Source organism: Centruroides vittatus, unplaced genomic scaffold (assembly GCF_030686945.1).
Source record: "Centruroides vittatus isolate TY-2023 unplaced genomic scaffold, ASM3068694v2 contig_299, whole genome shotgun sequence".
Classification (NCBI taxonomy): domain Eukaryota; kingdom Metazoa; phylum Arthropoda; class Arachnida; order Scorpiones; family Buthidae; genus Centruroides; species Centruroides vittatus.
This window is the reverse complement of record NW_027121909.1, coordinates 1,944,977-1,957,898: the sequence shown is the minus strand read 5'-3', so window position 1 is coordinate 1,957,898 and position 12,922 is coordinate 1,944,977. Positions and strand designations below refer to the sequence as shown.

Here is a 12,922-nt window from a genome sequence, read left to right as displayed (position 1 = left end):
GTGATCTTCCATAGACCCACTATTGATACACCTCATTACCAACACTAATGTTAGGTTTTACTACAGTACAAGTAGCACAATTAATAAGTCACGGGCTTCTAACGCATTAAATGCTTTGCTGTGCCTATTCACAGCTACACACAGCAAAGCATTTGATACATAAGAAACATCATTGACATAGAAAAGCAGATCTAAAAGCAGATTTTTCAACTGTCAAGAAAATCAAGAAAGCCAGAAATGTAGCAGAGTTAAAAAGAAAAAACTTTATTTCATTTTATTTATTTATTTCATTACATTTTCAAGAAAAGTCTTCACAGATGTTTGATTTATTTTACAATTATGTAAAACAAAGTAAAATAAGTGACTTCCTTCAAAAAATTGTAATAAATAATTTTTACATGGGTACTGTATTTCATTTAATGCTAATTTTACTATTATGAAATTTTTTTTTATTTTGAATTCAAAGTTTCATCAGTACATTGCAGATTGCAATGAAAGACTATTGCTCATTTTTAATAAATTAGACAAATCATTATTTCTTGCTATTTGTATAGTTTAAATTTTTATGGCTTAACCTTGGTTTTACTATTGTACTAGAATTAAAATTAATATTTTTATCTTATTTAAGGACTTTCTATTCTTTTCCTATTAGGTGTGATCAGTTATAAAAAAAAAGTATTATCCACAGTTGTTCCTTCCTGATTATTTTGGATTATAAACATACTACTGCAATTAATTAAAATCAAGTTCAACATATTCATATAGATTTTACTAAAATCAGTATATTTTCTTGATATACATACAGTATCAATATATGTATAATTTCAGTAACAACAGAATATGTAATGGATTAAATCCAAATTTATTCTGTTTCGTCTGTCAAAAATAGAAGTAAATAAATCATAATATTTACCTGGCAATATCTTCTAAATTTGCCACAACTGCAGCCCAACCTTGTTGTTGAAGGTGTTGGTCATATACTAATCTTTCACAAGAAACCCTCTGATTTTTAGCAAGATCATAAAAATGCTGTAGTAAAAAAATTAAAGCAGTATATCTAAATAATACTTTTAATTATAATACTCTTATAATTAACATTATGATAATTTATCTAAATTTTTCAGCAAATCACTCTTGAAATTTTACTAAGACAATTTTTCTAATAATGTTAAAAAGATAATTATAGATGTAAAAGAGGATTTTAATTTCATGTCAATGCACATGAAATAAAATTAGTAGTAATTAAGGATAATAGAGTATTAATTTAATGCTTCTGAAAATAAGAAATTCAATTCTTGAGACATTTAAAAACTTACACTTAGTTAAAAGTTAAAATTAAACAATTATTTATGGTAACATTGCATAATGCAATAAAAGAGCAATTTCTAATCATATTTTAATTTTAAAAAATCCTGTGATTTCTGGTCCAGAAGGTTGTATATAGTTAATAGGGACCAGAGGCCAGAGGACCCTAACTATTAATTAAGCTTTCCATATCTGGTCTAGATTTTCATCTATCTAACTGTTCTCAGGATTAAGGATAGACAAAAAAACAGAGAATCTAACCACACTATCATAAAGAATTTTTTGAAATTATTATTATTGCAATTTGAAAATTATAATAATTTATTTAAATTATTGTGGATTTAATACAATTAATTTAGTTTAATATGTATCTCAAGAAATTAACTGCTTTCAAACATATTTTAATTCATAAATTCATAATTCAAAATGATTGATTCATAAATTATCTAAAGCTAATTGAAAATAAATAACAAGGATTAACTTTACAAACTAATTTAAACATTTAAAACTCATAATACCTGTGCTAATTGGGCTCTGGAGACAACTGTATGGTATGTAGGTGGCATATTTAAGCAACCTTCTACTTGTTCTTTCATATCACAATCTAATTAAATAAATAAATTCTTATTGTCCTTCCAATTTCATTTTATAAAAATAAAGTACTTTTTTCATTTAAAATAGGTCAACCTTTTATGTTTATGACCCTGTAATAGTAAAATATAAGTGACCCATGACCCACCACAGAAAAGACAACCAGTATTATTTACTATAAACAAACTAATATAATGCTTTTCCTTAAACACAGTATAACGTATAATTTTAAACAAATATTAAATTTTTAAATGTTACTATTCAATACTATAACATTAATAAGAAATGTTTGGTGTTTGTGTGAAATAAACATTAGAAATATTATAGCTTTAAGTACAACTACATTGCCCAGCTGAAAGTCAGGATTTTAATTTTCAATATCATCTGAAAAAAAGTCAAACTAAACATCAGTTTTTTTTAATAGATTGAAGCTTTGTCTATTTTAATTTAATATATACACTTATTTATTTTGGATGAAATGTTTAATGTGCCTGCTTTTGTAAAACATCAATTCATGTAACTGTACACATTCCTGATAACATAATTCAATACTTTTGGTATAAAAGGTTGTAAAACTTGAATTATGCAGATTCTCAAGTCTTCAAGGCTTGTTATGTAGTGTCTAAATGTCATCTTTTAAGAAGCCCCAGAAAAAAAATAATAATCACAAGGATCAGTGTCTGGAGACATGGTTAGGTCCACCAACATTCTTGAATCTATCTATAATTATTGATAACTTCGAAAATAAGTGACCCTTTTATATTGTGTATATTGTGTATATTGTTATTAGCCAAGCCTTTGATTCTATCCTTCCTAACATCCTTCTTTCTGCACTCCATGATCATTTTTATTTAGACTCTATTTATTACTCCTGGTTAAATAATTACTTCTTATCCCATACCTACAAAATTAAATTAGGTGATTATGAATTTTCCAATTTTGCTTTGACCTGTAGTATTCAACAAGGCTTGATTTTAGGTGAATTATTTTTTTCAGTTTATATTAACAAAAATTAAGTCAACTTAAATCAATGACAATTACCTGTGCCAATAATATCAAATTAATTAATTATGATCCTGATACATTTCTATCAGCTCTGCATCTTCTAAAAACTCTTCTTGCTAAAGCCAATTTAAAAATCAATCCACAGAAAACTGTTGTTGTGAGCTACTCTTTATTGTGCAATACTCCTCAACCTACACTCACTATTAACACACACAATATTAAAAACATTTCTTCAATGATCTTGGCATAATTTGGGATAATAGACTCATGTTTAAAAGACATGTAGACAAAATAATAAAATCTCTCGCAATATGTCAGGATATCTTTTGGTGTTTCTGTAACCCCATTTCCTTGAAAAACATTATTCACTCTATTTTCTTTGCAAACTTACAATCTGTTGCCAACTATGGTTTGCTGATTTGGGCCATAATGGCCCCAACTCTTTTAAACAAAAGTTCCAAAAAACTCAATAAAATATATCTGCTTTTAAATAGATTTTGTAACCTTCCCAACACTCAATCTCCAAATGTTGCCAGGGCTAGACTTTCTTTAAAATTGGGAAGGCCCAGAGTTAAATATTTTGATTAGCTTTTATAGTTTAAATATTTTAATGGTTTTATACAGCCCAGTTAGCTGCACTTAAGAATACCTCAAAGAAATTTATGATATTCCTCATATATTTACATGCCTTTTTATAGATTAGCTATCTCAAAGTAATCTTATTTTATTGTATTTCACAAGGTATGTTTAATTTTGATTATTTTTTACATGTTACTTTTTCTTGATTTAAAAATATTTGTAAATGAAATTTATACTATGCTTAGCCTTTTTTTGTATTTGTGTTTTTATTTTACTTGTTGTTTTTTTTTGTCTTTTTTTTTAAGGGGCTTGCTTGTTATGTGGGGGTGGAGATCTGTAGTCCTTACATGACTTTTCCTATGCATCAATGATAAATAAATAAATACATCATATCTATACTCTGTAAACAGTACCATATTCATGCATAAACATACTCTACCATGGATTCATCACTATTTTTATTCTATATATCTATTGTATGTCCACATAATGATTCTACAGAATCTGAACCAGAGATCTCAAGTACTTAAAATGGTCCTGTTTATAGGCAAAAAAATATAATGTAGCATGTGTTTTTCTTCAATAACAGTCTATATCACAAAATCAATTTTCTGAAGCACAGAATTTAAAAATGCAAAAAGTGTATTCTTTTTCATTGTACATAGTCTTTAACAATGTGAAAACAATTTAGTTGTTTTAAAACCTTGACCAGTAGAGATGTAACTGTGACTTAATGGAAAAGAGTGTAATTTACAATGAAAAATGTTGGCAAGAACTCTTGCTTGACTTTCCCAGCATTCAAACAGAAGGTTAAAAGAACCATTAGGACGTCCAATGATTTTCAATTATACTGTACTAAGATATATAATTTTAAGTAATAAAAAAAGCTTAAAAAGATGTAATGATAAAAAGGATGATAAATATAATAAAAATCTCCATTTAAGAAATATTTAAGTTTAAAAAGCACTATGATACCAGCTGATAGATGGTGCTACATACAATTTTAACTGTTATGAAATGTTATTAAAAAATAAAACTTTTATATTATTAATTATTATGAAAAAGCAAAAAAGGCTTAATTTTTAATTTTGAGAGATAAATTTTTAAAAATATTATGAATACCAGTAACAAATAAAATTTTCATTAAATCTAACACCATGACACATGATCCCCTCTATCTCAATACACAATAAAAAAAAGTCAGCATTAATTATTTATTAAAAATTTTATTACTGATCAAAGACTGACTTCAACGCACCACACTAACAGTAAGACAACTTCAGAATCCACATGAAATTTAAATTTTATACATAAGGTCAAATTGTTCGTAAGTTTCAAAGTTTGTAAGTTGAACATTCATAACTAGGAGAGCTCCTGTATTTTAATTTTAAAACTGTTATAATTGTTAATTATATGTAGATATTTTACTGTGTTTTATTCATATTTTAGAAAATTGATTGAATTTTTTACACAGTTATATAAAGCATTACAGTTTTTCCTATTTAAAATAATGAGTAATATATATTCAGTTAGCAATTTTATGCACAATGGCTGATTTTGTACTATAAGAACAAATTAACTACTGATAAATATGCATTTCCCACTTCATGTTTTCAAATAAATGTTTTCTTTAAGTTTGAAGTTAGGTTCAGTAGTAAACTTTTCAGTAAGAAAAAAAAATTTGAATAAAAATCTTTCCAGTAAGAAAGAGTTGTCTTAAAAAATAAAAATTAATGTATATAGATTAGTAGTTCTCAATCATTTAAAGATATACATTCTTTTTTTGTTAAAAAACATATTGCGTTCCTATCCTTTTATAAAAGCATAGTGACTGGAATAAAATACATCCTAAGAAAATTTAAGATTTTCTTAGATTTTTCCATAGTACAATTATATTTCAAGTAAAACAAAGATAAAATAGCATACAGAGATATTGCTAAATAAAATAAAATTTTGATGTAACAACTACAATGCAGTCACATAACCACAATGATAACTTATACTGTAATAATGTTAATGAAATAAATACATCAGTTGTGAGCATTTATAATGCTATATTATATTGAAACTGGTAGATTGAATATATAGTGTGTGTTGGGAATTATACTTGAAAGTAAACAATAATGATAATTTACTCACACTACACTACAGAGGTTTGCATCTCATACAAAGCCACTGTCTAAATAATGCATCTTCTCTCTAAATGCTGGCTAACATAAAATACATTAATCTTGATAAAACTGACTTAAAGCAATCTCTTAATTTTATTGATAATTTGACAGAACTATTATCATTTGTTATTTACTAATAGAACTCACACAAGATTTCCTTTCCTCAATTTATTCTCAAATATTTCTCAGGTATTTAAATTCACTGTAGTGTCACTGTTCTTCCCTCTAGATCTTAATAGACCTTTAATTTTTGTATCAATGTCTGCATGCAGAGACGTCTAAAAAGTTTTTAGTCAGCAGATAATTAGGTTCTAATGAGGATCGTGTTTAAAGTTACATAAGAGAGTAACAATGTTTAATATTTCCTATTTCTTCCTGATATCTGTCTCCAGATATCAGGAGGAATTCATTTAGTTTATTGATGTAACAACTATTATGTAATAATTTTTATATGTATGATTTATAAATTATATATATAATTATATATAGAAATATATGTCAATCAAGCTTAAAAAAGTGGAAATTTTATTTATTAATTTTTAAATTTCATACTGTAATAAAAAGAATTTTTTATTAACAATGTTCTTTCAATAACAACTTAAATAATAACAGTAAATGGCAAAATTAATTTATTTAATACATACCATCACCATAATCTACACAAGGATATGGTGGTTCAGCTGACTCTATAGCACTTTTACTAAATAAGAATATAGGATTTGTATCAGTGCCTGCACTATAGCTACACACTCGATCATTTGGATTTAGACTTTCTCCACCACTGATCAATAATACCTGTTTATCTTCAGGTATTCCATGATGTTTAGCTATTTCAGATTTTAATTGACCAACACTGTAATAAAATACATAATAATTATTAGCACAATCATATATATTAATATTTTTAAAATTTACTTGAAAAAATTTTTATAACAATTTACAAATTTATGAAATTACTTTTATCTACAGTGTAATTTCAAATTGTATAATGAAATCTTGCTATAATAATTTTATATTCAGAAACTTTAACAATTTCAAATTTTTGTACAAAATAATTATTTCTTTTAAAGTTTATCATGATGCAATTTATTTTTAGTTTTTTTTTAATGAATTATATATCACTATTTTATCTTATATTTCATAAAATTTATATATGTACTGTACACACACATTTTTTTCTGAAAAGCTCTTTTATAAAGCCATTAAGTGTTACTTTATATAAATTAAGTTTGAGAAACCAATATAAGAACATTTGCTACACTAAATCCACTGTTTATTTTATAACATACATTCTTTTAGTCATAAAAAAACAGCTATGTTATTTTTTAGGTAATGGTCATATACATGTTTCAGAGCATAGATCCTCTTCTGTATAGCTAATAACTTCCTTCTTCAATAACAGTATAATTGAAACAAATATTCTTCTGCACATAATACAAACATGCTAAGCAGTTTAAACCCACTTTACACTGCTATTATAATATTCCTATAAATGGAAAAATAAAGTGAGATTTTAAAATGTATTGCATTTAGCAGTGTACTTTATTTATTTTAAGTTGGACCATAGCATTATTTCTTAAATGTAAGTGACTTGAAATTGAATTATTATAAAATTATATCTTGACATGTATTGGAAACTCTTGGATGTGAAAGTTCCAAAGACTTATAAGCTAAACACTAAATTTTCAGAGGCCACATTTTTGAAAACATTTGAAAACTTGGTCCTATTATTTGGACAAGGAATTGCTTGTGTTTAAGGCTACGTGTTCACCAAGTTTCATTCGAATCAGAGACCCGAACATCTGACCCTCTGCTTGTGACAGTTTAACATGTTACATTTGCTTTCCAGACACCAAACTGATAAGACTACCAGTACCTGCATTAATTAGTAAGTAAAACTGGTGGTGATAAATAATTCAAAATGAGAAAAAATTTAAAACTGATGAAATGGTGGCAATATTTTAAAATTTTTCAGAGCGACCCCTGGGCTAGCTGCCAGTTATACAAAACTGGAGGAACATGGGTTATATGAAATCTTAGTATGCAATTATTTAAAACATTACTTCATTTGCAGTTATATAATAAAATAATTAATTACAGTCAGAATTAAAAATAAATTATGTAACCAGAATTTTACCTTTCCAAAGCAAGTTTCATATCAACAGATATCATGTGACCAGTATCAACTAAGAATATGTACAACATTTTCATGAACAATTTAATGTTTCTAGTCTGAAAAAATAAAATATAAGTTTATTAATTTTATTATATAAATTTATTCATTGTCAAAAATATTCAGTAGAAAACAGTAAATATTTCTAAAATAAATTTAACATAATAATATAATATATTTATTTAAATATCCAAATACAAGTAAACACATGCATATATTTAAGAAAAGATTTGTTCATATATATAATTCTTAATTTAACCCCTTCAAAGTCTAATTATACCTCATCATGATGAAGAGGTGAACTGCTTTGGAGAATTCTTGAACAGGCCAAACGGCTCTGGTCTGGAAAAAGATCTACCAACCTACTTCAGTGTTTTGTCACAAAATTCTATTGAGCAACATAATAAAGATTTAATTATAATGTTGACCAATGAGAGCTCCAGACTAGATCATATTCAACAGGTTGTAGGGAAGAGCAAAGGACTGGGCTGAGTAACCTATGCAGTGATGACATGCATGGGTCAAATTCTTCTGGACACCTGCCTACTGATGAAGCCCATGGTGAAAAGACTATTTCACAAAAGTTTATAAAAATTGGAATGTGGAATATTTGCAGACTTTGTATGAGCAAACTTGATGTTATTAATAATGAAATAAATTGCCTCAAGATTGATATTCTTCAACTTAGTGCATTAAACTGGCAATGGTTATTTCCATTCCACAATCACATCATATACTATTCTGGGAATGACAATGTTAGATGGAGGGGTGTGGTCTTTGTTATGCGTAAGATTGCCAATGCAATGAAAGGTCTTCAAGCCATCAGTGATCACATCATGTCCATTGAATCAACAGAAAACCATGCTATGTCACTGTTATCCAAATTTACACTCCTCCACTATAGCTGCAGAAGTGGAAATCAAAGATTTTTATGTCATAGTTCAGAAAACATTAGATCAAGTATCAAAGGACATTTTATATATCATCAGTGATTTCAATGCAAAAGTGGAGGGAAAAACTGAGGCAACATTGTTGGCCAGTATGGACTGGAAGAAAAGAACAAAGCAAGAGGATTATCTGTTTACCAAGAGCAACAACTAGCCGTAGACATTTTTTCAACAACCAAGACAGTGGCTAGATACTTGGACAACACCTAGTGGCAAATTTCACAAATCAAATTAATTATATCATTTGTTAACAAAGATGAAGCAGCTCTGTTCTTGCAGTGAAGACGTTTCCTGGTACAGATTGTGGATCAGATCATAAACTCCTGATGGCAAAGGTGATCTTTTTCTGCAACATCAAAAAACCATCTACCATAAAGAAGTTTGAATGTTAAGACTGGTAAAGCCTTTCTGATAATTGCTTCAGTATACAGATTAAAAAGTGATGGTATTAAAATACAGCTTGTCTCATCATCATCCAGATTTTGAAGCATTCTGTTGCCATATATAGTTCTCACTGTAGCTTCCCGATCTATATATAATGATTTAATGAACTGAACTGGCATTTCCATTTCTAGGAGACAGGACCACAACACAATCAAAAGCTTTCATATAACAACAAAACACATACAGAGGTTTCTTTGATGTCCACGTGCTTTCTCCATCTGAGATTGGCAATATGGCCTCTAGTGCCAGAAGTTTGATGTTAATAGAATTCCATCTACATATGCAGTTGAGATGAAAAATAAGTTTAGTAAGCTCAACATTAAAAATGAACCAGATAACTACTTTTATTTTTTTCACATATGTAATGTGAAAAAAAATAAAGGTAGTCATCATTTAAACAACAGATCAGCATATACCATATAAGAAACATGGGAGAACTGTGAAAAGGATTTCTGATAAAACCATTGATATAGCAGACAGAAGGAGGAGAGCAAAGACAGCTGAGGTCAAGAAGTGAAAAGACTGAATGCACTGTTCCAACAAGCTGCTAAGAAGGATGAAGAGCAGTATTGGGATAAATTGTGTGATATGATAGACGAAGATAACAGTAAAGGACATAAATGAACACTATTTAATTAAGTGAAGAAAGCAAGAACACCTTTTATGGCTCATAAGGCTACAATACACAGAAATAATGGAAAAGAACTACAATTAGGGAAAGACTGCATACATACACAGATGTATAGTGGTGAAGATCAAGAAATGCTTTTACAAGAAACTCCACTCTTGCTATAATCTGACATTCTTGATGATGAGGTGGAAAGGGTGATGGCCAACTGGAAGGCATCAGGAATTGATAACATCCCAGTATAACTTTTAAAACCAACTGTAGCACTGACAGCACTATCAAAACATTTCGAGAACATGCCAATGGCCAAAGGAGTGAAAGAGATCAGTGTTTGCACTAATCAAAAACAGGAGATACCAAAGATTGCACCAACTATCACACCATTATTCTGATTCCATATGCCAACAGTGGTGTGCTGTCATTGGAAGCAGTGGAAGCGCTGCTTCCATCTTCCCTTGTAGTTTCTAAAATATAAATTTTCATATTTTAACGTACTTTGAATAAATTAAAATTAATATTTTATTATAACTGCATTATGTATCTTATTACAAATTTCTATACTACATGTGAAAAAAACGATAAGATTGCTATTGTATATTCGAATATCAGTGGCGGAATGGAAGCGCTTACGAGACAGCCTCCACAGCGAGAATAACTGAATGGTGTAAAGCAGCAAGAGGGCATTGGCACATGTGCTTTACAGAGCACCAACTCAGCCAGTTTAGCTGGTGGAAGCTACACACGTGTAATGCTTCCAACGATTCTATCCCTTAGCCACTGGGTAGGGAGCTATCTGACTAAGTGAATTGTTTAAGATTTAAAAAGTAAAGAGTATGTTATTTTTATGTACGTTTTTTTGCAAAGTTATATTTAATTATAATTTTCTTTTAATTATACTGTAATTTTATTGACAGATTTTCAGACATAAAATCTTTAGAATTTTTATCACTTTTAGATGTTAATAATTTTAATATTATGAAAACAATTTTTCCAAGCGTGTTTTAATTCTTTAAATTAAGTAAATTTTATGGGAAATTTTTTGATTTATATAAATTACGTAGTGAATTGCAATATTTATACTTGCGTCCGACTATATTGACAAGTAACTCTTAAACATAAAACATATTATAATTAATGTCCATCCATGAACAAAGGCATACTAAAAGAATTATATGATTTAATATCATTAATTTTTATGGTACCATCTACCGATGCGTCTGTTGAGTGCAGTTTTTCGACCATGAAGCAAATTCATACATTGGCCAGGAACACTTGGTCGGAGGAAAAATTGTCGTCGCTAGCATTGCTTTCGATAGAAAAAGAGCTTTCAAATACATTGATGGAGTTGACGACCAGCGACTTTTATGATAAAGTAATTAACGACTTTGCGGAAAAAAAATCGCCAAATAGAGTTAGTTTATAAAAAATTAAAAAAACAAGTTTTTCTATCATTGTTTATATCGTATCAATTTGTATTATGTATGTATTATTTGTATTTTAGAACTAAAATACATAAATTGTTTATTTTTGTCATTTCCAGTATTTGTTTAAAACTTTTATGGAAATGTGAGGTTCCGGACAGGTCTGACTCGTCACGAGAGACGCGAAAAAACGGTTAATTTAGAGAGAAATTTATTAGTTTAAAAAAACATAGGTAAAAGTCGTTTGTAGTTGGACACCCATTGTTTATATCAAACTGCCAGGCAGAAACTATAAATCGCAGAAGGAAGTCATCCTGTGATCGGTGGAAGATTGAATTCGTCTTCGATTTTGACTTTTCTCGCGCTCCAGGTAAGAGTCTCATTACGTTTAGTAACCAGGGACCAACCACTCAGGAAGCGTGATTGAGGGAGAACGACCAATCAAAATGGATGAAAAAAGAATGGAGATTGATATAATCTCTGACAATCAAGGACACCTGGCACTCGGTTAATGTTCCGAATAACCAAAACGCCGTGTGTCAATGCACCAAAAAAAAAAAAAACAAAAAAAACAATTTCTCGTCTATTGTGCCAACCTGTAACCCGTGCCACTTCAAACTTAGACTGTGCCCCCGATGCTAACAGAGGAAGTCTCCCCGTGCCCTACAGACTTGTCAACGCCACTATCCCGGGGCCACCTTCAATCGACCATCAAAGAACCACATCGACGCCCAGGATGACCGAACGGCTGATTGTCCTAAAGCAAACTATTTTGTATATAGTATATGTTTATTTTATGTTTCTTTTTTGTCGGTTTTTGTCAGGTACGTCTCTTCCGCCACCACACATGTACGAATGGACCCTAGGCCATCAGTGACGCGCAATTAACTGATTGCCCCTGGAAGTCGGCTTCTTACAGAAACACATCCCCATCATCAAATGTCACGGCACGCCACTGTATGCTAACATAATTCTTCTGAAAATTATTCAACAATGATTGAACTCCACTATCAATAGATAAATGCCAGATGTGCAGGTGGGTTTTCAGAAGGGAAGGGGAACTAGAGACCATATTGCCAATCTTAGATGGATTATGGAGAAAGCATGTGAACATCAAAGAAACCTCTGTATGTGTTTCGTTGTTATATGAAAGCTTTTGATTGTGTTGTGGCCCTGTCTCCTAGAGATGAAAATACCTGTTCAATTCATTAAATCATTATATATAAATCAGAAAGTTACAGTGAAAACTACATATGGCAACAAAATGCTTTAAAATCAGGATGATGATGAGACAAGGCTGTATTTTAACACCACCACTTTTTAACCTGTATGCTGAAACAATTATCAGAAAGGCTGTACCAGATGACACCAAAATTGGAATAAAGATTGAGGGCAGATATATCAATAATCCTAGATATGCTGATGATACCATCTGACTTGCTGAAAGCAAAAGAATATTTGGAACAACTTGGTTTGAAAGTTAAAGAAAAAGTAAGATGGGTTACACCTCAATATCAAGAAAACTAATATGATGACAACTTCTAAGAGTGGAAGATGCAGTGAAAAGACTGATGATAAAGAAATTGAGACTAATCCAGGATTTTGTCTTTCTTGGCTCTAAGATTGACAGAAATGGGATACAACACCTGACATTAAAA

At 29.6% G+C, this 12,922-nt stretch overlaps 1 protein-coding gene across 3 annotated transcripts in view; it reads right to left on the bottom strand.

The window, feature by feature from the left end:
* Positions 1-12,922, bottom strand: part of Atg17 (autophagy-related 17) — a 114,811-nt gene that overhangs the window by 87,009 nt on the left and 14,880 nt on the right. For all 3 annotated transcript variants that reach the window (XM_067267231.1, XM_067267230.1, XM_067267232.1), the window contains 4 exons: positions 7,789-7,883; positions 6,296-6,504; positions 1,824-1,909; positions 914-1,029 (listed from right to left, as the gene is read on the bottom strand). In XM_067267231.1, the coding sequence (XP_067123332.1) occupies positions 914-1,029; positions 1,824-1,909; positions 6,296-6,504; positions 7,789-7,862 (485 nt within the window). In that variant the 5' untranslated portion in view covers positions 7,863-7,883. The remainder of the gene's footprint in view (positions 1-913; positions 1,030-1,823; positions 1,910-6,295; positions 6,505-7,788; positions 7,884-12,922) is intronic.